General features: G+C 52.4%; 1 protein-coding gene across 9 annotated transcripts in view; it reads left to right on the top strand.

Moving 5' to 3' along the window:
- Positions 1-25,524, top strand: part of TTC7A (tetratricopeptide repeat domain 7A) — a 158,374-nt gene that overhangs the window by 62,767 nt on the left and 70,083 nt on the right. For all 9 annotated transcript variants that reach the window (XM_063649404.1, XM_063649402.1, XM_054472956.2 and 6 more), the window contains 3 exons: positions 13,647-13,725; positions 14,554-14,711; positions 15,333-15,396. In XM_063649404.1, coding sequence (XP_063505474.1) covers positions 13,647-13,725; positions 14,554-14,711; positions 15,333-15,396 — 301 coding nt within the window. The remainder of the gene's footprint in view (positions 1-13,646; positions 13,726-14,553; positions 14,712-15,332; positions 15,397-25,524) is intronic.

Below are 25,524 nucleotides of genomic sequence, written 5' to 3'. Positions count from 1 at the left end.
GTCTGGGGACTCCCAGGCGGGAGCTGAGGTTTCTTGCCTGTCTCTGCAGCTGAGGCTTTGGGCCCCTTCCTCTGCATCATTACAACCTTTCACAGACACGATGGGCTGGGGCTGGAGGACATCACTGACGAGAGGAGCGGACCCATAGGTGCCAAGTGCAGCCATCCCCTGTGCGTGGTCACACCCTGCCTCACTCAGCCTTCCATGGCCATGGGTCAGGCCCAGTAGGTGTGACCACCTCCTCACACACAAGGAAACCAAGGTCAGGCTCACACAGCTTTCTTGTCACTGACTGCCTGGAGTTCTCTGAGGCCTGTGTGCCATTTTTAGTTTGATTTATTTTGTTTATTTTGTTATATTTCACTTTATGCATTCTTTTCATTACATGCTTTTGAATACGTGATTGTTGCATATGGTACTTGTTTAGTCGGATAAAGCAAACTTACTGTTTTCTTCTACCCTATACTCTCTCTTTTTTTTTTTTAAGACAGATCTTCCTCTGATATCCAGGCTGGAGTGCAATGGTGTGATCACGGCTCACTGCAACTCCCGCCTTCTGGGCTCAGGTGATCCTCCCACCTCAGCCTCCTGAGTAGCTGGGACAACAGGCATGCACCATCGCACCTGGCTAATTTTTTGTATTTTTTGTAGAGAGGGAGTTGCACTTTGTTGCCCAGGCTGGTCACAAACTCTTGGACTCAAGTGATCCTCCCGCCTCAGCCTTCTAAAGTGCTGGGATTACAGGCGTGAGCCACTGTGCCTGGCCCTACTTTATACTCAATACAACACAGGTCATTTCTGTGACCAAATGTGGGTTTTTTTTCCACGACTCACAACCAGTTCTCTGACACCAGCTGGGTTTCCAACAATTAGATTCACCTCTGATGCTAACCGTCAGGCTTGATCTGGGCCCTGGCCGGGGCAGGGGAAATGGAAGGAGTCTGGGAGGGGCACAGAGGCTCAGTCCCATGAAAGACTGCCTTCCATAGCAGATACCAGTCACAGGTAGCAGGTCCCTATGTTACCAACAACTTCTGTCTCAATTGGCTACAAATCAGGTTTCCACGACCTCTTCTCAGATCCATAAGTTGCCAGAGCAGTTCATGGAACCCAGGAGAGCAGTTTACTTGCTAGATGACTGGTGTACAATACCACGTAAAATGGTACAGCCTAGCCAGGTGGAAGAGGCGCATAGGGCTAGGTATGCGGAAGGCATGCGGAGCGTCCAGGGCCCCTCTGGGTGCACCACTGCCGCATGTCCAGCAACCTGGAAGCTCTCCAAGCCCATGCTTTTGGGTTTTTATGGCTGCTCCATTATGTAGGCATGATGTATTAAATCATTGGCCACTGGTGATCAGCTCAACCTTCAGCCCCTCTCTGGCCCTTGACAGAAAAAATTTGCTGATCCCCCCCCACTTTAAATAATTACTTTAAACATTTTGATACATCTTTTGTGTTTTTCTATGTGTAGATACACAGATGTATTTTTTTTTTTAACAACCACGACAAAATAGTATCCTAGAGGACACACTGCTTGTAGCTTGCTCTTTCCACCCAGGCTTAGCTGTGAGCCTCTTTTCTTCCTGCTTATCTCCCTTCCCCACAAAGTTGCTCGATGTGGGGGTTGAGGAGCAGGTGGGCTCAGAGCTATGTGGGGCTGGGCACATAGTGGACTGTGGCAGGTCAGGCTTGATCTGGGCCTTGGTGGGGGCAGGGGAAATGGGAGGAGTCTGGGAGGGGCAGAGAGGGTGGGATGAGGCTGAGGATTGTAGGACAGTAGGAATCTGCAGGAGAGGGTCCATGGCCAAATAAGTTTGGGAAACAATGGATTGAAGACCTCTGAGACTCTCTAGAACCGGAGCCTGAGGTGGGCCGTGAATCTCTAGGAGGCGGCAAAGGCCTGTGAAGCTGCTGACTGTTCGATGTGGTGCCCTTGTATGGAGTGGGTCTCCAGGTGCTCTGGGACTGCCAGGGGAGCATTCTGACCAAAGCACATGGTTCTGGCCCAGGCAGCTTTTCCATCTAGCAGGTATCCCTGCCCAATGGAGCTGCTTATCAATAACCTTGAGCTTGAGTTCTCAATTGCCTGGAAGAGAAGGAGGTGGAGTTGTTTGTCCAGAATGTGGAACAGGCTGTGGTGAGGTCACTTCCAGGAGGCAGTGGCTGTGATGACTGCAGCAGGCAGGTGGACCTGGGCCTTGGGGAGGCAGTCCTGCCCCAGCAGGACCCTTGGCCCAGGGGAGGCCTGTGCCCTCTTCTCTTTCTCTCCACCCTGCCCTTGCGGTTGTGGGGACAGGCACGCACGAGTCCCTATCTTCCAAATGGAAAGAATAGGGTGGAAGGAGCTGGGAGCAGTGGCTTACATCTGTAATCCCAGCACTTTGGGAGGCTGAGGTGGGAGGATCGCTTGAGTCCAGGAGTTTGAGGTCAGCCTGGGCAACATAGGGAGACTTTGTCTCTACAGAAAATAAACAAAATTGGCCAGGCTTAGTGGCATGCGCCTGTAGTCTCAGCTACTTGGGAGGCTGAGGTGGGAGGATCATCTGAGCCTGGCAGGCGGAGGTTTCTGTGAGCTGTGATTGTGCCACTGCACTACAGCCTGAGCAGCAGAGTGAGACCCTCTGTCAAGAAAAAAAAAAAAGAATAGGTTGGAAGGGCCCGTACTGGGAAACAGGCTGCCTCCCTTTCTCTCCTCATGCCTGGCAGACAGGAGAGTAAGAACCACAGCTGTGGAGTCAGCACACCTGGGAGTGAATCCCAGCTCTTATGACAAGCCTGTGTGTGCATGGGCAAGTCCCTTGAGCTCTCTGAACCTCTGCTTTCCTTATCTGTAAGGTGGTGGTAAGGACCGTGCTTGCCTTCTCATAGTGTTGTTGTGGGGATCAAATTATATGTGAAGGCCCACCCACCCATCCACCAGGGTGCCTGATAGATGACAGCTGCCTGGAATTCATGCCTGTAATTCCACAGCTTTGGGAGGCCAAGGCAGGAGAATTGCTGGAGCCCGCAAGTTTGAGACCAGCCTGGACAACATAGTGAGACCGTCTCTACAAAAAAAAATTATTTTTAATTAGCTGGACATCATGGTGTGCACCTGTGGTCCTAGCTGCTCGGGAGGCTGAGGTAGGAAGGTTGCTTGAGCCCAGGAGATCGAGGCTGCAGTGAGCCATGATCCCACCACTGCACTCCAGTGTGGGCCAACAGAGCAAGACCCTGTCTCAAAAAAATAAATAAATAAATAAAAATAGAAATAAAGGAAAAGGAAAATCAAAGCCAGTATTATTATTTGTTTTATTATTTTTGTGTAGTCCACAGCTGGACAGGCTGCTGGCCCAAATATGAGTCACCTTTTGTTTTCTTTCTGTAATTTCTCAAGTGGTAGGCCAGGGAGGTGATGGTGTCTCTGGAATATGTGGATGTGGAGGCTGGGAGAGCCGAGGCAGTTCACCCGCAAGGGTAGGGCCCGCCATGGACTCCTGGGCTGCTTGGACCACCTGTGCCAGAGATGGGGCTGAGGACGGCCCAGGGGCACTGAGAAGCACAGCTGCCTGGCTCCACCTCCACCACCTGCTTTTTTGATCCTTTTTCGGTTGCTGAGCTTTGGTTTCAGAGAAACGGTGGCCTGGAGGTCTGGTTCCTGTTTTCATGGCCCGGCAGTTGAAGCTGGAGACCACCACTCCCCGATGGCTGCTGCTTGGAGCCCCCTTGTCTTCCACTGCCAGTTGTGAGCTCCCAGGGATGAGTCTGGGGGACCCGAAGAGAGGCCGTCCTCAGCTCTGCCTGCAGAGATTTGAGAGGAGCAGGGGTCACCACTCTAACTCCTCAGTGACTTATGAAGCCCGGCGCGGACCTGGGGCAGTTGTGCCTGTAAGGCAGGGGTGGCCTGCTCCCAGTTTTTTTGTAAATAAACTTCTGTTAGAACACAGCCATGCCCCTTCATTTACGTATAATCTCACCACAGACTGGAGTAGCTGCATTTGGGACCTTATGGGAAAGTCTGTAAAATTTGCTGTCTTTATTTGCCCTTTAGAGAAAACAGTTTGCTGAACCCTGCACTCCCTCCCTCGCAAGGACCTGTATAGGCATGAAGGCCAGAGGGGCTGTTCTTATCTATGAAAGCTTCCTGGAGTGGATTTCGTGGGGAGGGGACAGTTCTAATTTCAAAATACTCTGTCTCCTTCATTCATCCATTTCAGAGATATTTCTTAGGATAATGCATGCACTTAGGAAGTGCTAAATTCACACCAAGCACTTGCATGTCTGTTAGTCCTCCCAGTATTCCCTGAGGGAAGCGCCATAGTTAGCATCCCTGCTTCACAGATGGGAAATCGAGGCATGGGGAACAAAAGTGACTTGTCCTTGGTAGAGCCAGGATTCTGTGCACAGGGCCCGGCTGACTTTCTTAGCTGGTGGTCTTATCTGATAGGCTACACTGCCCACAGCAGGAATCCTGTTACAGAGCTGAGCCCCTGGGGATGCTCATGCCCTGCAGGTGCTGTGTCCCAGCTTCTGGTGTGAAAACTTTGGTGGGTGCCCTCGCCATCTGGAGGAAGTAAGGGTGAGGCCCTGGGGTTGGAGGCCACTCTGTGGCCCTGAACAGGTTCCCCCTCTGCCCCTCTAGTTGGCTTTCTCCCCTCTAAGATGGGGCTTCTGTTTGTCCATGTCCCAGAGGGTGTGAGGGTCCAATGAGAGGGAAGCAATGCAAAATACCTGGAGTATTTTCACAGCTGTTAACTTCCTCTCCATTGAGAGCCCCCCCACAGCCACCTCTAGGGGCTGCCTGCTCCCCTTCCCCACAACTGAATTTTCTGCAGGTATGACTTTAGTGTGAACGTCAAGGACAGCCAGGAGGGAAAGGGAGAGAGACCAGCGGCAGTCATGCTTCTGCTGGGGGCCTGGCTGGACCATGTGCTTGGTGTATAGTGCTTTGGGAAGGCCAGGTGACCCCATTCACTAGTGAGGGAGGCTTGGAGAGGTTGAGCCACTTGCCCGAGCTCACCCACTGGGATTCCAGCTTCGGGCCTGAGCGGCCTGGAAACTCATGCCATTTCCAAATTTGGGGGCGTTGAAGGACAGCCTGGGCAGCCCGTGGGTGTGTGGGAGAAGCCAGGGCCTGGTGACAGCTGGGAGCATAGAACTGATCCACAGGGCGCTGACTCCCACCCCTCTGGGACCCTGAATCACCATTCTCAAAGGATGTCTCCTTGCAGGTGGTCCCACCCTCCCTAGAGCCTGCTTCCCCCTGTCTCCACTCTGTGCTGAGGCCACGCATGAGGGTTGTGGGTCAGTGGGTATGCAGTGCTGCAGTGGGTGGAGGTGTTGACTGACCATCACCCCCGAGAAAGCCCAAGTGCTTTCAGTCACTTTCTGTTCCTGTAGCTCCACCCCCTCCCTTCCTCTTCTTTCTTCCTGAGGCACACGTTTTGGTCCTTACAGCCAGGATCCTGGCTCCACCCTGCCCCAACCTCACCACCCTGAAGAGGGGTAGAAATTGAGTCATCATTTCTTTTCAAGGAAACAGCCCAAACATTTGAAAGTCTTGAAAGTCTTGGCGTGTAAGTAGCAGTCCCAGGACACGTGGCAGTTACTCAGCCCTTCTGTCTGTTTCCTGTGGCCCATCCAGCCCAGAGGAGCTGGAGTTGCGGCCTGTGTGGCTGGACTGTAAATAATTTCTGTGCACCTTTCCTCGTAATTGTGGCTAATATTTGTTGAATACTTAATACTTACGTCATGCCAGATAGAATGCAAATGCCTTTCTGTATAATCCTGTGAAGCAGGAACTAATACAATCCCCATTTTACTGAAGAAAGGAGAGGTTAAGTAACTTGCCCAAAGTCAGAGCTCACAGGTGTAGACTCCATGAGCCTGGTGCTGAAGCTGGGTCTGTCCAGCCCATGGCACCACGCCCAGCACAAAGCCTGCCCATGGCATGTCTACATCAGTGAGCCTGTGTAATACCACATTGTCCCTTGGTCACAGTGATATCCTTGTAGGTGAATCGTCAGTTTCAGTATTTTTTTTTAATGCATTTGTTGTTAGGAAGTTAATAATATAAAGATACCTTAGCCCAGGGTTTCTCAGTCTCAGTACTGTTGATATTTTGAGCCAGGTAACTTCATCATGGGACTCTCCTATACACTGTAGGTTTTAGCAGCATCTCTGGCTTCCACCCACTAGATGCCAGGAGCACCATCCCCCCACTCGCCCTGGCCAAGTGTGACACCCGGAAATGGCTCCAGACATTGGCACGTGTCCTGGGTGGGGGCACAGTTGCCCCCAGTTGAGAACCACTGTCTTAGCTTAAGGTGCTAGAAGCAGAATACCTGTCCGATACTGATGTCAGCTCATTTGCATTCGGGCAGCTCTGAATGGTCTGTTAAAGGGCTGCGGAGTCAGGCAGCGTTTTCTGCTGGTTACGTTCCATCCTGCCCTCCTGGCCTCTTGGGTTGTTTGGGAAGCAGGGAGAAACCCTTCTCGGTGTTCAGGGAGCTTACTACCCCGTGAGGGGAGTCAGGTTTAGGTGATGAAGCCCAGAAAAAGGCCCTCAGTTCCTGTCCTGGGTTGCCTCCTAGTGCCTGCTATGGGCCAGATGCCCCACCCTCACTGCGGGGTTTGAGCTGTGGCCAGGAGGATGTCCCCTCTCCCCGTGGAGTGACCGTCCCAGAGGCGAGCCTGTGGTGGAGACGGTCAGGCAGTGCTCTGTGCTGGGGGGGAAAGAGGCAGAGAGGTGGGGGTGCTGCCTGGGGTGGGGTGGACCCTGAAAGTATCTGAGGAGCAGTTCACCCCAAGAGGCCAAGAGTGGAGCAGAGGTGCTGCAGTTCCTCAGGGTCCCAGGGAGAGGGAGGGATGGTGGAGCCTGCTTCCTGCCTGAGCTCATTCCCACATGGGCCTGGGGGGACCCAGCTGCCAGCAAGACTAAGGAGACCCTGCTGAGAACAGGGTGGGGCCAGATGGCCACAGGCAGTGCCCGCCCCCAGAGTCCGGCTCATCCCTCCCATTGAGGACTTGACCTAATTTAAAGAGTGTGCTGTTGTCCACTGTGTACAGTGGGTTGCGATTGCTGGACCCCAGACGCTTTCCTTGGAGCTTCAGGAAAGCCTGGGCCTCCCCATCTCCGGCTAAGCCTGAGACTGCTGCCCAGTTCCTCATCAGGATGTCTGAGGGATGTTAATTTCCTCCAGGAGTCTTGCCCTATTGATTCAGCAGCTGATTCCCCCAGATGGCTCTTGCCCCTTGCTCTGTGGCTGATGACAGGGTTCCTAATTGAGCTAGAACTGAAGGCACAAGCCTGAAAGGACCATCAGGAATTGGGAGGCCCCAGTGCAAAGGAGCCAGTGGTGGGTGGGGGTGGAGGGCGTCTCTTCCCCTCACCGCCACTAGAGGGCAGCCATGGACTCTGGTTGGAGCCTCGCCCCAGGCAGTTCGGCCACCGGGTTACCAGAAGGGGGCACCTTTCTGACATGTTTTTTGGGGAGGCGGGCAGTGGCTGCTGGGCCCAGGGTCCAGACTATAGGGGAGGCTCCAGAAATGGGCTTGGTTCTCTTTTGCATGAAACAGCTCCAGGGGTGAAGCAGCGGGGGCCTGAAAGGGGAGGAGGACCGTGCAGTGCCAGGGAAGCTGGTTGTCCCTGTCAGTGGCTCTAACCGCACTAGGACGAGTGCCTGGGCATCTCCCAAGAACAAGAATGTGAGCCGACTCTGCTCCTTTACCCAGAGTGGGCAAGAGCCCATTTCTCTCTGAGTTGGTTTTTCCCTTCCTTCTGCCTAGACCTGGCAGCACCTATTCTTTGCTCTGGGCCCAAAGTGAGCTTGGGCCATGCACATTGAACCAGGTGGGCTGCAGGTTTTGTGCTTGTTCTTTTAATTTTTTTTAATTAGTAAAGCAACATGTGCTCACTGCACCAAAATCAAACAACAGAGAAGGGAGTGGATGTGTTTTCTAAGGGAGTTCCCCAGGGCTTTGGCAGGTTGTTCAGGCCGGTGAAAGCACTGTCCCTTTCCGTGTGTGTGTGTGTGTATGTGTGTGTGTGTGTGTATGTGTGTGTGTGTGTGTGTGTTTGCTCCCCCTTTCCAGCTGGATGCCGAGTTGGAGAGGCAGCAAACGCACCTTAGAAAGCCCAGCCTGCTGTTTGGTGTGACCCCCGTGAGGGGTTCCATCAGTAATTTTGCCTTGTTCTAGCAGCCACCTGGTATCTGCAGGGCTAGGGGAGGACAGGAGTCAGGCTGTTCTCACAAATCTGGGGTTCCAGGGCCACAGTCACCCAACAGTGAAGCTCGTTCTGAGAGCCTCCCGGTGCTCTGTGTCATGCTTTGGGGCACAGGCTAACCTCTGAGGCCCATTTCAGCCTCTGAATGCACAGCCTTTGTCTACTCTTAGCACCACCTCCTCAACTTTCCCCACCCCCATTCCCCGCCTCACTAGAAAGGAAAGAGCCCGGCACCTGGATGACATCCTCAGTGCCACAGGAGGGAAATGTCGCAGCCCTATTCTGAGGCTGGGGGTGAAGAGGAATCCTCTGTTTGAAACAGAGGATTTGGGTCTGCGACAGGGGTGAACAGTTTGATGACCATTTGAACTTCACCTGACCTTGTCCCCTGATTCACCCGTTCAGCTGTTGGGACCTGCCAACTGGCTATGCTCTTCTGGGTCTTTGGCTGGTAACCTTTCATAGACAGTTAGCGGTACTGGCCCTGGAATGCGGACATCTGGCCAGGGCCATATGCACTAGTATCTGTTTAGGTTCCATTCAGCCATCAGTTCCATGTAGTTTCTCATTCTCTGTTTCAGCTCAAACCCAGTCTTCCCCAAATATTTTTTTAACACTAACTGTATGCAGAATACTTGGCTAATCTCTATTGTGAACAGAGCTGATGACCAGGCACTTGGTAGGCAGCTGGCACTTTGTAAAGACTTAGCAAATTGAGTCCCAGGAGTTCTGGAGTTCACATGGCCAGGAAAAGAAAATGTAACCATGCTGGGTCAAGAGACAGGTGTTGTCTTTCTCAGGGGTCTCAGGGTGAAAAGAGAGGAAAATCTGAACCCTTTTGTGCCTGCCATAAGCCTGCCTCTCCCTTTGAGTAAGTGACAGCCTGGAAAGGCAGGTATCTTCCAGGCTCTTTTTCCTGTTGGAACATAGGGATTTATTTATTCAGTGATCATTTCTTGAGCACCTTCTATGCACCACACATTGTGCTGGTACTGGGATAATGAAGCCTGCCTCCCTCACCAACCTCATTAGAAGCTGCACGGACTGAGTAAGATAAAGAAAGGGCTCTGCGAAACGTGCAGCACTGCCTGCTGCCACCTAGGGGACTGGGGAGCTTGCCAGCCCCTTGCACATCCCACCTAGAGGCTCCCCTAAGATGAGCCGTGTCCTTGACCCATCGTCACACCCACATCTCTCTTTCTGTTCCTGGCCAACCAGGCTTTACTTGACTTGGAATAAATGGCTTCCTGGCTTCTCCCCACGCAGGCTGTTTCTGGGCCAGGGTTTGTTTGAGGCCCTGTTTGGATATTGTTAAAAGTGGGCAGCTTTGCTCAGAAAGGTCAGCATGAGAGACAAGAACAAAGAGATCTTTCAAGCTGGCCTCTGGCAGGGCAGCCAGCAATGGCTCGGAAAAGCCCCAGCTCCACCTGGCACTGGCAGCTTCAGAGCTGGGATGGGATTGCTCAGGCTCATGGCCATCTGCAGAGCCCTGGAGAAGCCCCGTGTGCTTTCTCATTTCTCAGAGGAGTAAGCTGAGGCAGAGGGGCATTCCCAGGTCAGTGTTAGCTGGGACCCCAGATCTCTCCCTGTACAGCCCTGGCCACTGGGACCTCTGTATTTTTTTTTTTTCTTGAAGGGCATTCAATAAATATTGGGATTTACCCAAAACATGCCTGAGGGTGATTATTTGGTTTGCTAAAGAATTCCTGGGAGTTTATATGCTGGAATCACTTATAGATTTGAAAGTAGTAAAAAGACACAACTTTTAGATACAGAATTTAAGATGCATAAGGGGCAGTGCTGATTCCTTAATTGAGTGCGTGTGTGTGTGTGTGTGTGTGTGTGTGTGCGCATGTATGTGTGTGTGTTTTGGAGAGGAGTCTGCATTTCTCCCAAGCTTCCAGATAATGCCACTCTGCTGGTCCAAGAGCGTTCATGATGTAAAGGCTAATGGCTGAGCTCATTTGACAATGCAGAGAGAGGACAGTCCTTGCGGTGGAGTGGAAAGAAGGGGCCACAGTCATTCTTGGCTTTGGCCTCTTGGTAGCAGGTCCCAGGACCTGCCAGCCGCCTCTGGGCCACAGGACCCTAGGCAGCCCCGGGGTCCAGCCCTCTTCAGCCTGCTGCTGTTGGGCCCAGCTGCCAGGGTTGTCCTAGACTGATGTCCCAGAATCAGCCAGTTCTTTTGTCTTCTGGGAGCTCGTGAGGTCTGTCCTTTTACTCAGTTTGCTGCAGTCTGTCTTTTTCCTGTCTTCTGGTGGTGGCTGGTGCTGGGCTGTCCCCTTAGCTGGCCTGGCCTATGGCCTGCTCTCCAGCTCTGGGTTATTTCCTGAGAGAGAGGCCTCAGTGGAACCAAAGGAGCTTCTTGTGGGGCGCCCGGGCCTGTCCTTGGGTCTGGCTTATCTGCCAGGAATTCTGTTCTTCTGTCCTCTGTGGGGCAGAGGGCTGGTAGGAGGAAGGTGGTCACAAAGCTGAAGGGTCCCTGCAGGCACTTGTATCCTCCCCCCTACTCATTAGCTCCCAAACTTCCAAATTTTAACATAAGACAAAACATAAGTCATATGATCTTCAAGACCCAAATTAGAAGGAGAAAGGAAGAGAATATTTAATGAACCTCTGCCACATGCCTGAGTGTGCTTGGGGCCACATGTATGTCATCTTCCTGACAGCACTATGAGGAAATGAAAAGAGACTAGGACTTAGGGAGGCTGCCTCACTTTCCCAAGATTACAGACTTAGGGACGGGCTGTAAAGCTGGGGTTACTGTGTCAGATTGTCCCTTCTGAAGCCCGACTTCTTGGACTAGGAGAACTAGAAGACCCCAGGGCATCCCCTAAACCAGTGGTTCTCGACTTGAGTGTCCATCAGAACCCCCCTGGTGATCTGATAAAGCCCAGATTGCTGGGCACCCCAGAGGTTGGTTGGTTGGTTTGTTTTGAGATAGGGTCTTGCTCTGTTGCCCAGGTTAGAGTGCAGTGGTGCGATCTCAGCTCACTGCAACCTCAGCCTCCCAGGTTCAAGCAGTTCTCCTGCCTCAGCTTCCCGAATAGCTGGGACTACAGGCACGGGCGCCACCACAGCCCAGCTAATTTTTGTAGTTTTAGTAGAGATGGGGTTTTACCATCTTGGCCAGGCTGGTCTTGAACTACTGACCTCAAGTGATCCGCCAGCCTCGGCCTCCCAAAGTGCTGGGATTATAGGCATGAGCCACCACACCTGGCCCACCCCAGAGTTCTTAATTCAGCAGGTCTGGGTGGGGGTCTCAGAATTTGCATTTCTAACAAGTCTCTGGGATATGGATGCTGCTAGTCCAAGTACCACATTTTGAGGCCCTCTTGTCTGAATTATCGTTTCTGGCCAGGCGTGTTGGTGGCTCATGCCTGTAATCCCAGCACTTTGAGAGGCTGAAGTGGGAGGATCACTTTAGTCCAGGAGTTCGAGACCAGGCTGGGCAACATAGCAAGACCTCATCTCTGCAAATAAATAAAATAAATTATCATTTCTTAGAGTGTGGGACGAGTACTTCTAGTGACACACAATGTGATTTTAAGTGATCTGCACACTAACTTTTAAAAAATACTTCTGTTATTACTAAGGGAAGGTGAGTTATTCACTCACCTTAAAAGAAGAAGGAAGATATAAGGAAAAGTATGACGTAAATAATAATACTGGTGATAGGCAGCTAGTGGTAAACATGATGAATGAGGTATGCAGTCTACAGAAGTCTGGGAGACACTGAGCTAAGTGAAGTCTTCATTTTACAGACCTCACCCAGACTTGATGGTCTCTAAGGGGTCTGAGGTTCCCTGTCCTGCTTGCCACTCCCAGGTCTTCAGAGCACTTGGCAGGATAGGGAAGGTCATCGTAACTCTGATCCTACCCCAGGAGTCTCCATTCTCAACTCTGAAGACCGGGGTCTGTCTTGCTTGCGTGTCCTGAGGCCAGAGCTTTCCAGAAGGCAAGGGACTTGATCTGCAAATGTGTCCTTTCATGGCTCCCAGGCCCCAAAGCCCCCAGGAGCCTGTTTTGTGCATGAAATTGAAGAAGGGGCTTATGTAACTTTCTTGGCTGCCAGCTTTGGCTCTTTACCCTCTGTGATCTTAATTTTTCTGAATTCGCCAGCCCAGCAGCCTCTGCTTTCCCTTGTGTGGTGTGATCCGGGGAACCCCCTGAGTGGATGAGCAGGGCAGCCCTTACACTTTCCTGAGCATGTGCTACGTGGCAGGAGCTGCTGGGCAGAGCTTTAGAAACACAGGAGCGATGCGCCTGGCCCTCAGGTGGCCACAGTGTGCGAGGGTCAGACCTGCAGGTAGAAAATTACCTTGAGTGGTTTTACTTGCTTCAGAAGAGGAATTAACAGGCAGGGCAGCATGGGGAGGGGTCTGGGGAGGCTTCATGGAGGAGGTGACATTGGAACTTGCTTTTGAAGGATGAAGTGGGGAAAGGCCATGTAAGGCAGTGGAAGAAGCCAGTGCCGAGACTTGGTATAGGGGACTGCGGTCATTCAGAAAGGACTTGCTCGAGTGCTGGGGGCTGAGGTGGGAGAAAGGTGAGGGGCAGGCGCCACAGCCTCAGGAAGCTACGCTGAGGGCTTATTCTGTGAGCCCTGGGGCCACTGTAGGGCTGGACTTGAGAGGATCCAGGTGACCTTCCTGCATCTACTAGACCCCCAAGGCGCAGTGGGAGCAGTTTTTCACATTGCGGGCCACAGCCTGTTAGTGGGAATGCAAGATCTATTTAGTGGGCTGCAGCCAACATGTTACAAAACGGGTAGAGGGAGAAGGAAAATGGAAAACCTCAGTGTTGATTGCACATAGGAGAGATAGGTATTGTGTCGAGAAACTTCGGTTTTATGTCAGGGAAGTGTATGTGGATACTGGGTTGCCCTGTGAGATGTATTTGTCACTATGGCTCACACTTTTAAAAGCTTGAAAACTATTTCAAGGCACAGAAGGCTGACTGGAAGTGGTGAGTGTGGTCATCAAGGCCCAAGGTGAGGCAGGCCAGCCTGGGGCCATGGTACCAGGGACAGAGAGGGGAGGATGGAATCCAGCATTAACCGGATACAGCAAGTGAAGCTGGAGAATTTGAGGCTGACTGAGGTCAGAAAGTCTGACACCAGCCCAAGGCTCTTAGGCCAAGGTCACACCTTGTTTGAGATACTCAGTCTTGGTACACCTTTGGTGGTAAACTGGAAGCCCAAGTTGCTGGGGGGAAAGAGGGGAAGGGACTAGGGGAAAAGGGATCCTCCCTACTTTTTGTTGATGTCCTGGGCCTCTAAAGTCCTGGTGTTACAACTCTAACTTTTCACTCCAGTTATCGAATGTGTTCAAATAAAACTCCAGCAGGCAGCTCCTCCTGGGGTCTGCTGGTGTGCTGAGAGCATCCTTCTTTGCAAGCTAGGCTGGTAACAACTCTACTTCTGCCGTCCTCCCACCAGGAACATCGTGAAGGGCATGAGAGAGCTCCGGGAGGTGCTGCGGACTGTGGAGACCAAAGCAACTCAGAACTTTAAAGTGGTAATGTGGGGTGCTGGCGGTGCTGGCTTATTCAGGAGTCAGCTTTGGTGGGAGACAACAGACGTCCTTGCAGGGAGCCTGTGAAGCAGGGGTGGCAGTAGGTCTCCTGCCTGCTCGTGGCAGAGGTTGGTAATCAATCTCAGCATCCTTTTCCACGCAGCCAGGGAGGTGCAGCCTCCTTCTTCCCGCAGCATTGCAGATAGTCCCTCATGTTAAATCAGATTTCAGATCTACTGCCAGCCCTTCCCTGGGCAAACTGGGTTGACAAACTTGCTACCACCACTAGCAAGGTGCTATGCGAACTTTTAGGGATTTGTTTGTGATCCTAATAAATAACATTGACCCTGCTTGCCTGCCCCAACACAGGCCTGCCCTCCTAGTCCTTAGTTTGTCCAAACCAGAGAGCCGCAGCTGCTTCTCAGGCTATAATTCTCCGTTGAATATCAGAAAGGCACCTGAGAGAGAGAGCTGCCCATGCCTGTGTCATTATGCTCTTCCCAATACTGCAAGGGCCTGCTGAATACTCAGAGTGGGGCTGGGCTCCAAAGGGTCAGGAGAGGGAGGAAATGCTCCTCTTGTCTAGGAGAGGAAAGAAGAGAAAAGATGAGGTAGGAGCCGTCTGAGGCCAGCAGAGGGGTGGGAGCCCCAGTGTTGGAGGGACTGAAGGAGCAAGGGGGCTCCTTGGGAGTGGGGTTGGGGGGTCTACCCAAAGGTCCGCACGTTGCAAGCGGGGCAGGTTTAGCTGGGTGATGGGCAGAGGGCGTTCTAGGTCATGCTGGGGTAGAGCTGACAACTGTGCCTGGGTCTGAGTGCTTCCCTCTCTGCCAGATGGCGGCCAAGCACCTGGCGGGGGTCTTGCTGCACTCCCTGAGTGAGGAGTGCTACTGGAGCCCCCTGTCCCACCCTCTGCCTGAGTTCATGGGCAAGGAGGAGAGTTCTTTCGCCACGCAGGCCCTGCGGAAACCTCACCTCTATGAAGGAGACAAGTAAGTGCTGCCTGCCCTGCTGCGCCTTGCCAGTCTTACGTCTCATGCAGGGTTCTGTCCCCACTGGTGGCTTCCTCTTCGCCCCATGCTGTCCTCCAGTCTCCACTCAGCACACTGCCAGCCAGCCTCCTCAGTCTCAGCAGGAGCCAGATCAACTAGAGAAGGCAGGTGTTGGGGTCCAGGTTGTGGAGATAATCCTATAAGGTAGTCGGAGACCAAAGAAATCATTTGGAGGTTACCTGTCTTCCCAGTAGTCTTGTCTGATACACCTCTCTCTCACTTGTGCCGTTCATCGAAGGTGCGGTCTGTCGCCAACCAGCAGAGCATAGTTCTGGCTTCTCCCTGCTCCTTGCCCCAGCCATTCCCTGCAGTGCTGGTGTTGGGAGGAATGTTTCCTCCCTGGGAGCATCCGTACTATTCCAGCCCAGCAGCCACCACCCACCGCAGCCTTTCAGATCCATAACTCTGGGGCATATGGTATCCGGTGCCCATGAATTATGCAGGAAGAGGTCACCTTACTTGGCTGGTGCTGACTCCGGGGCAGAAGGCTGGCATGGTGGGTCACTGGTGCTGTCTGGTGAGGTGTGTGCTCTAGCCAGGCCTGTCATTTGTGTCTTTCAGCCTCTACTGCCCCAAGGACAACATCGAGGAAGCCCTCCTGCTCCTCCTCATCAGCGAATCCATGGTAAGCTCCAGGATGTCCTTCAGGGGCCTCTGGCCCTCTGACCCTGTGGGGAAAGGGCTGTGGGGCCCAGGTACAGGCCACCCATGACCTAGCCAAACTCTGTCTCCCAGGGATACTCCTAAAGTAGATGCTTCTTGGCCCTGGGCCCCCATACGGCAAGTCTTGCTCATTAGGTTTGGAATTGGCTGTAGAAGGCTTCATTTGGAGGCCTGCATTCTGCCCCCAAATAAGTGGAGACTGAATGCCTAAGGCCCCACCCACCTTTTTTGGGATTAAAAAGATGATCATCAACAAGGCCACAGTAAAATGTTACATAGCTGTGTGCCGGGTGCTGTGACAGATATGAGAACATGGCAGGTAGGGAATGGAAGGAATGTGTACTTCAGAGTCAGAAAGCATGGAATCAGGTTCCAGTTCTGCGTGTTAGCTGAGGGCTGGGGCACATCACTTATTTTCTCTGAGCCTCCGTTTTCTCCCCTGTAATATAACAGTACTCACAGAGGTAAGCGTGCCTATGGAAGGAGTTCATTTATTCACGCAACAGCTATTTATTGAGCATCTACTTTGTGCCAGACCCTGCTGTAGACACCAGAGATGCCACAGCAAACAAAATGGAGAAAAGTCCTTTCCTTCGTGGAGCTTACATTCTAGTAAAGGGAAGCAGGCAGTAAATTAATCAAAAACTACAATATGCAGGATGTCCACGCGTGAATGCTATGGGAAAAGAACGCAGAGGAGAAGACAAATCATGCTAGACAAAGCACACATGAAGTTGGCTGTTTAGACTTTTCTACAGGACCCATTGCTCATGTCCTGGGCAGGAAGATGAGGCAACCACACGCATGTGGATGCACGCACACACTCGTGCTTGCACACTTATGGTGGCCATGGTACCAAGGAATGTTTGCCCAGGGCTAAGCACTTTGGATGCTCAGCAAAGGAGAGTGCACTGTGGCTGTGTGGTTGAGGAGGTGGTAAGATGAATGATGGACTGGACTGGTCCAAAGGGGGCACAGGAAGAGTGGGGCAGGAGCAGCAGAAGCCAAGCACACAGGAGTCATCTACGTGGTCAGGTCCAAGTCCTCCGACCAAGGGGCCCATCAGAGCTGGTGAGCTGGGAACCACCAGGTTGAGAAATAGGTTTTTTAAAAAATGTTGCATCTGAGAGCAGTGTATGGATGTGGAGGTTAAGAAACCAAGATCCCATGAGCTGGATCCCTGAACAGCCAGAAATGAATGTTCCCTTGGATGCCTGGGACCATGCGATGCCAGGGCTTGCTTAGATAGCATTGGTAATCAGATTGCCTCTGGTGCCTCAGGCCTCCCAGCAAATAGGAACAGGCGCTGGCCTGTGGGGCAGAGGGATTGCATCCTGCCTCAGCTGGGGCTGGTCCATGTTGGATCTGAGAGTTTCTGTGTAGGGTGTGGATATTTGGATGGGAGTGCCAGCTGGCCAGGGTGTTGCCCTAAAATGTTTGCCTGTGAGGTGGATAAGTGGTTGCCCAGGGGAAGGGCCATCTTGCTGGTTAGCAGCTGTGGAGATAGAGGGACCATGTGCCACATCTGATTTTCATGGGAGAACAGTGTGCTTTTTACTTTTTAAAATGGGCCCTTACTCTGACCACAGACTGAATCCTAGTTTTGAAATATGGAACCCCAGATGCAGACCAGTATTCCCATCCCCTCTCCGCCATTTCACCACGTTCACCCTCCAGTGAGACTGCACTGGAATCATCTGTCTGGAAACACAGGGTTTTTGTTGTTGTTGTTGTTGTTGTTGTTGTTTTTTGAGACAGAGTCTCCCTCTATCGTTCAGGCTAGAGTGCAGTGGTGCGATCCTGGCTCACTGCAACCTCTGCCTCCCAGGTTCAAGCGATTCTTCTGTCTCAGCCTCCTGAGTAGCTTGGATTACAGGTGCGCGCCACCACACCTGGCTGATTTTTGTATTTTTAGTAGAGACGGGGTTTCACCATGTTGACCAGGCCGGTCTCGAACTCTTGACCTCAGGTGATCCACCTGCCTCAGCCTCCCAAAGTGCTGGGATTACAGGCATGAGCCACTGCACCTGGCCTAAACACCGGTTATTTTGTGGCCTTTGTGTACTGAGGCTTCCAGTGCAATTTACAGGTAGGTGGTGAAAGGCTGAAAACGGGGTCATCTGTTAGGTCCTTTCTCAGCTAGGGAGGTTCCAAGCTGATGAGGTGAGCGTTATGTTGAGTCATATGAAATTGCCAATTTTCAGTTGTTTATGACCTGCAAAAACAACAGTTTCATATAGTTCAGTCTAATATTGTATGTTCCCATCTTACAGATGACAGAAATGAGGTCCAGGACAGGTATGGCTGTTGGTCAAGGTCGTATACTAATAAGCCTTGAAGCCATGACTTGAACACGTCCTTCTCCCTCAGCAGTTTCCAAGCCCCAGGATGCAGGGCTCCTGGACTTCCATTCTGGTACTTCCCTTGCCCAGTGCTCTAATCCTTGGTCTTAAGTGTAAAAGGCCAAGGAGGTGACTTTGGGAATCAGAGGGCTTTGTAAAAGGGACAAGCCTGTCAGGGTGAGGATGGTCATTATTTTTCTCCTGGTAGGAGTGAGGCTGAGCTCTGTCTTCCCAAGTCATTTTCTGTAGCCTCTGCTTGATCTGAGTCCCCAGGACAGAGTTCAGATGCCTTTCAGTTAAGGCTGTCCACCCACCCCTAAACCCTCCAAGCGGAGAATGGCCTTTTACAGAAACATGGCCCATGCTTGGAGCCAGGTGGGTTTTCCTGAGTATGCGATCTCCTCCAAGAAGCTCTTTCCCTTTTGTAAGACAGTGTGGCTGGCAGCCTACCTCAGAGACTAGGGGTTAGGGGGTGGGTGAGTCTGGGTTGGCTGGCCAGGTGGTGTCCTGGGAGATTCCCTGTGGCATAGGAAACAGAGGCACTGCCCAAACGCTGTTTGCACTGAGGCTGGGAGGAGGCGCCTCTTGTGGGGTTGGCTGGTTTGTTTCCCCTTACGCACACCCAGCCTGTTAGACATTCAGAAACTTGAGGGATTTGGGGGAGAGTATTGGCAATGAACTTAGCTTTAGTGTTTCATCTGCAGTGACCTTTCCCCCGGCTGCTGGATCTGGCCTCTGTGGCTGGGAATGGTTTCTCCAAGTGGCCAGACCTGCCTTTTCTCCTGCCTTTGTTTTAAATTCTCCTTCCCTCCAATCTCATTCTTGATCAGTGAGAGGACTAGGGTATGGGTTCCACTCTACCAGCCTCCCAAGCTCCTGCCCTGATACCTCTCAGCTGAAGCCCAAGGCTCCATGTACCTGCAGGGTTTTCCTCATCCCGCTTTGATGTTGGCTGGGTTTGGCTGCAAATGATGGGCTTGGGGAGAAACCTCTAGAACAGCAGCTGGTGGCCTTGGCTGCTACTTAGGTTCTCCTAATACCTGCAGAATGCATTATGCTGCAGTGAAAGCTTTTTCCGCAGAGCCAACCCAGGAGGCATCATCATCATTGCTTCCACCTCCAGGACATCCAGAGCAGCTGCTGCAGGAAACGGTGTTTGCAGGCTTCCTTGTTTTGTGGTTTGGAACTCAGAGGAGTGGCTGTGTGGTGTGGGGCTGCTACCTTGGATATGGTTTTTATTACAAGCTATGTGCGATCAGAATGAATGAGGGAGACCTTGTCTTTCAAGAGGTAAATAGAAACCTTACTAATGCTTTCACAGGAATGCGAGGGGGATATAAGATATAACTGGTTGAAGATGATTTGTGTTTTGGACCTAGTTTTGGGTCTTTGGAGCCAAAATGGCATTTAAAAATCCACGTACTTATCATTGATTCATTCATATATCTATCACCCACCCACTTTACCATTTATCCTTCTGGCCATCTACCCTCCCATCATTTCTGCATCCACCCATCCTCCTACCCACCATTCATTCATCCACTTATTAATCCATTCATCTACCATCCATCCATCTACCCATTAATCCATTCATCCACCATCCATCCATCCACCCACCCATTCATTCATCCATCTACCCACCACCCACCAACCATGCATCCCCCTACCCATTCATCCATTTATCCATCCACCTCCCATTCATCCATCCACCCTTTCATCCATCCATCTACCCACCATTCATCTATGCACTTATTCATTCACCTATCATTCATCCATCCACCCCATTCCATCCATCCCCTATTCCATCCATCCAGCCACCTACCAACCCTGCATCCACCTACCCATTCATCCATTCATCTGTCTATCCACCCACCATGTATCCATCCATTCATTCTCTTATCTATCCATCCGCCTACCATCCATCCATCTAATCTTATTCAAGCAACTACAGCATGCGGGACCATGCTCAGCAATGTAAAGACAATGATTAACAGTTCAACCATAGTTCCTGTCCCAAATGGACTCCCATCTACTGTAGTTTGTACCCAGGGATGTGGAAGAAATCCTGGTCCCCAAATCAGAAGGAATGACCCCAGCCTGCTGAACCTCAAATGTAAATTGTTGTTTTTGAAAGAACCATGTATCAAACCAGCCTGATTTTCTGAGACAGATGGGGAACTAGGAGATACAGGAATCTTTATTATTTCTGAAATACTGATCTGGGACATAAAAATATGTGCAAAGTAAACTGAACCCTTGGATCCGTGTTTCATTCAGCTGGCGAACAAGTTGCTGCTCTTAGAAATGGAAAGGGTACAGAGCCCTGGTGTTGAGAGAGTGGGGTGGATAGGTAAGTCTCTGGGTCCTGGGACTCTGCAGATTAACAGATTTTGTGCCATGCCCAATGCTGGGCATCTGGCTGTTTGAATCTTGAATTTACCTTTCACAATCTGTGTGGCCTGGGTGAGCTTCTTACCACCCTGAGCCTCGGTTTTCTCATCTGTAAAATGGAGCTAATAAGATCTTTCTTGTATGACTTTGGTGGATTAAATAAGAAAATGAACGTGAAGGTGCCTGGTACATTTTGGTTGTTCAATATGTGCTCATTTTGTCCTGATAAATACTTGATTCTGACTTAGTCATTTTTGAAAATGTTCAGGTCTGATTGGGAGATAAACTGGATTAAGGATGCCATTCAGTTAAAAAAAAAAAGTGCTTCCTGGGCTTGATTCCATTAGGGATTCAGCAGATGAGCACAGATTGTTTCAGCTTTTGGGATCTGGTTTGTTCTAACACAAGGCCCTGCTCTGCTGAAGGCAGAAGCGGTGAAGGGTCTGATAACACTGCCAGCTTAGAGCCCTTGGTTCAGTGGAGGTGGGAGAGCCTCTCTCTCTAACTGGCAGAAAGAGCTGTTTTTTCTGCTGCAGGAACCTGACGCAGCAGGAGCTCGGAGGCTGGCGTGGGCCTGGCCTGGGTCGCTGGGTGGATGGGACATGTCACAGAGCATGTTATTTCTTGGCTCTGTGGACTGGCAGCTCGAGAGCCAGTGGTAATTATGTCTGCTGGTGGGGACGACAGCACAGGGGGAGCATGACAGTGTCCTCCAGAGAGGGGGCAGGTGCTGGGTACAGATGCTGCCAGGAGACTTGTTTCCGGGGTGATTTTGCAGGGGCTGAGGGTGGCAGCAACAGGCCCTGAGCCTTGTTCCTTGGCCAATGGAGAGCCTGTTTTTGAGAATGGGGTTGATCAGGGCCTTGGACTTGTTGGCCAGGGAGCATGTTCTTTGCAGAGGAGCAGCACCCAGGGCCTGATGGGAGAATCCTGGCCTTGTGTTTTGCTTCAGTTCTTTTATAAGCAGAGCCAGCCCAGGGTCTCTTATGGCATGGATGAGGCTATTGGACACTTCCTCGGAGGTACCTGGAGGCAGAGAAGGAGCCAGGAGTGAAGTCAGAATTTCTAGGCTCTAATTTAGGTCCCAACCCCTTGTCTTGTATGCATTGGAAAGCTTACCTGGCCTCCCTTAGTCTTCTCATCTGTAAAATAGGCTGAAAGTACACAGAAGATTATTGTGAGCGTTTTGAGATGCCGTACAGAAGGTGCTCCACATGGTAGTTTCCTTTCCTTCTCTTAGACTGGAGCCCTGTTTCTGTCCAGGGTTAGAGAGGAGAAACAGGGCTGGGCAGAAGGAGGGGAGTGCTGCCTGTGGCCCTGCAGCCCCAAACGATCAGGACTAGTCTTGTATCTTACTAGGTTGGAAAAAGCTGGCAGAGGAGCCCCCAGGCAGCTAGAGCTCAGGCAAGCAGCAGCGGTCCCAGACTGGCCGACTGAGGGAATGGGGGGTGGTTCAGCCTCAGCTCCCTGGGACCTTACACAAAGTAGTTCATCTTCTGGGGCTCAGTGTCCTCATCTGCAGAGGGTGGGGGGTTGTCAGTGGTTTCATCCCTGCCCAGGGTTACCGTGAGGCCAGATGAGACGGTGGATGTGACAATTCAGCTTCTAAAGGAGTAATGCGGGCCGGGAGCGGTGGCTCATGCCTGTAATCCCAGCACTTTGGGAGGCCGAGGCAGGCGGATCACTTGAGGTCAGGGGTTCAAGACCAACCTGGCCAACATGGTGAAGCCCTGTCTCTACTAGAAATACAAAAAAATTTGCCAGGCATGGTGGTGGGTGCCTGTAATCTCAACTTCTTGGGAGGCTGAGGCAGGAAAATTGCTTGAACCCAGGAGGTGGAGGTTGTAGTGAGCCGAGACCACACCACTGCACTCCAACCTGGGCAACAAGAGCGAGACTCTGTCTCAAAAAAAAAAAAAGAGTAATGCATGTCACACGCATAGGGCTGGCTATTTGACCAAGAGTAGTCCCTGCCTTAGGTTTCTCATGGGCCAGCCTGCCTGAGGCCTTTCCCTAAGGTCCCATGTTTGCTTCATGGATACTTGGTCAAAGACCAGAAATGTGTTATGCTAGCAGTGCTGAGCTGTTGGGTGATGAGTGTATGGGGACTAGCGTTGTTTCTTTGGCTTCTCCTCTTCTGACCTGCCAGAAGGCTTGCAGTGAATGTTCTTTAATCGAGGAGGGGCTACCCTAGGAGAACAGCCGAAAGGACAAAGGCTAGGAGCAGGACAACTACACAAGCCCTAGGTTTAAATCCTGGGATTAAATGCATGGATTAAACAGAGCAGTGCATCCCCAGCGCTGGGCAGCCTTGGGGTGGGTGTGGGGGTTATGGCAGTGCACACTAGGCAGGGAGAAACCAGAGGAGAACATTCTGCCATTATTCTAAAAACAGTGAGGAAGAGACGGTGAGAAGATTTAGTGTTCATGTATTACTTTAAGGGTCACAAGTGCATTCACATCTGTTACTGCATTTGATCTAGAGGATTTTCTAATGAAAGCAGGATTCTGAGGCCACTTCAATGGCGGAAGGGAAAGAATGTGGCTGGGACTAGGTCAGAGCTACTCCCAGAGCATGGGGGTGCACCATGTGGCCTGAGGGCAGTGAGCCAGGGAGGAGGGAGCAGGACAGCTGGGGGTGCTGGGAGGGAACTGGTGCTCCCATAGTGTCTGAGGCCCCGGCCCCTGAGCTGCACATGAATTCTATTCTGCTGTGGGTTACCCACCAGCCCCCACGCCTGCCTTTTCTCTGTCCCATTTCCCCCTACCCCGCCCTGTTGCCGTGGTTACACACACAGGCACTGCCCAGCAACCACCAGGAATATTTCACTTCGGCCCTGCCCCAAAGCCATAGTAACCACTCAGCCCACTTCTGCTTCTGGCTGGGGAATCACAGCCCTCTCTTGCACAGGCCCCAGTTCACATCAGTCCCTAGGACCCCCGAGGAGCCTTCCTGGCTGTCTGCCTATTGAGGGCCTATCACCAGCCTGAGGATTTGTGCTGCTGCTGCTGCCGCTGCTGCTAGTATGCTCCTCTCTTCTGTTCCTATTCTTCTGACCCAATTAACGCCCAGTTCTGCAAATCCACTCCTCCGTCTGCCAGACACAGATTCAGACACTGTTCTCTTAAAGGTCAAGGTCTAGGGTGGACAGGGGGAGGTTTCCACTCCAGGCCCAGAATCTTTCTCTCCTGAGTGTCACACCCTGTGAAGGCAGGTTGAGTCAAGTTCTGTGTGTGAGGCTGTGCCTGGGGCCAGGAGTCTAGCCATGAACAAGAACTGGTGAACCAGACGGGGGCGTGCGGGCTGAGGCATGGGCTGGGTTGGGGGAGGACAGGTGAGGCTTGACCTCTCCTGGTGAGATGAGTCACGGATGGTGCTGTAAGAAGGTGGTCCTGAATGGAGTTTTGAGGAGGTAGAAGGTGTCCAGGTTGATAGAGGGAACTGCAGCATGACCGAAGATGGGCCATGGTGACTGTAGGGACCAGCAAGGGGTTCCATGTCACTGGAGAGAAGCCCGCCAGTTAGGCTGCCCCAGAAAGTTTAGACTTTATCCCGATGGCCATAGTGATGGCTTGCGGCCCACTATCCCCTGAACAAGATTGGTCTGCACGGACAGGCAGGAGGGTCCCCAGACCCTGGATGTGCCCAGCCAAGCTTCTTCCCACCCCTGCAGACTGCCTGGCTCCACCCGCTCCCATCATAACCTCTTGCTCCCACCAGAATTCCAGGTCAGCCTCCACTTGGGGATGTGCATCCTATATTGCTGCTCCTTCCTGTTCTCCCCATGGGCAGGGCCTCTGTGCCCCCGTCCTCTCACTCCCGAGCCACTCTTGCCTGGTGGAGGCTGCCCCTGTGGGTCCCCACCCTGGGTGGCCAGAGCTGGGGAGCTGCTGGAGGTGGCGGAGTGGAGTGGTACATCGCCGAGGACAGAACGAGGGCTGTATTCCTAGTTGGCTCAGGGGACTAGCTCCTGCCAACCCTCTCCCTAGGATTTCTTCTCTCTTCCTGTTGGTGGCTGTGTGGGCGGACTTCACTGGGAAGGAGGGGGATTTCTTGGCACCTTCTTTCTCCACTCCTCTCCTTCAACCCTTTGGAGCTCCTGAGCGGCTCCTGTTCCACAGGCTGACTCCAGAGCTCAGCCTTGCCGGGATTTCCGGGCATCCCGGCACCTTCTCCTGGGCCATCTAAGTCCATGGGGGCATGGGCAGCACTCACCAACTGTGGCAACGGGGCAGCCATCAGAACCCCTGGCCACCAGTCTCTCAGTGACCGAGCTGTCCCCCAGGGTGAGTCACTTCCTTGGGTCTTGGAGGTGTTTTGGCTTCCGGAGGCTTCTGGGAGGACACCCTCCAGCCCTGTACCGCAGGACACACCCAGAGCCTGTGGTCTGGAGGCCTCAGGGGCTTGGGCTTCTGCCTCCAGTGCCTCACCTGGAGGAGGGGAGAGCAGTCCTGCCCAAAGGAAGCTGTGAGGCCCACTTGCTGCATAGGAGGGAAAGGGTAGCTCTGATGAGGGAGATCTGGGTTTTTAGGGCTGGCAGCTCCTTTTTATTCTGTTAGGAAGGCTGAGTCCTTGGTCTTGAGGTCCTGGGTATGGAAGCAGAGGAGGGCAAGTCCTATTGTACAGAAGGAGGCTCAGACAGAGGGAGGGAGATGCAGCAGAGAGCTCCATTTGGCAGAGGGGAATGGGCAGGAGAAGGAAGGATGCTGGGGGCGGCCCCCAGCGGCATCTGCCCAGAACACAGCTCTGCCCAGCTCCCGCACAGCCCTTGGAGTGGGGGTGGAGATGTTACCATTTCTGGCCCCAGAATGTCCTCTGCCTAAGTCCCTGTCCTGTGGCTGCTTGGAGGCCCCCATGACTCCTGCAGCTGAGGAGCTTCTCCCTTTCCACCCTGTCTCTTTTACCCCCAGCCTGCGTGTTGCCCCCAGGATATAGAGGTGGGCAGTGGGGTGGGACTGCCTGCACATACCAAAGAACACAAGAGTCCCACATCCTTGATGGGGAGCTTCTGGCTTGGTGATGAGGAGCTCTCCTCTTGGAATTAGACAGAATTTCCCGCTCATACAGCACATTTCCCTCTCCTACCCCCACCCCCAGCAGCCATCTGGCAACTCTGTGAGCTACTGAAATCCTCGGCGCTGGACGCCAAGAGCGGAGTTCTTGAGTGTGGGGAAGCTCTCCCTGGGGAGGGACGAAGGAGAGTTTCCATGGTTGGAAGGAGCCAGGAGAGGGTCCGGGCTGGACACAGAGAGGAAGGGAAGGGGGGCTTTGGGAATGTCCTTGTCAAAGCTACTTGAGAGGCTGAAGAGGAAGAGAAGAGGGCACTGGGGGCCACAGCCCAACCTCCCCACCGAGA

Source organism: Pongo pygmaeus, chromosome 12, assembly GCF_028885625.2.
Source record: "Pongo pygmaeus isolate AG05252 chromosome 12, NHGRI_mPonPyg2-v2.0_pri, whole genome shotgun sequence".
Classification (NCBI taxonomy): Eukaryota; Metazoa; Chordata; class Mammalia; order Primates; family Hominidae; genus Pongo; species Pongo pygmaeus.
Note: the sequence above shows the minus strand (reverse complement) of the source record. Positions and strands in the feature narration are given on the sequence as shown.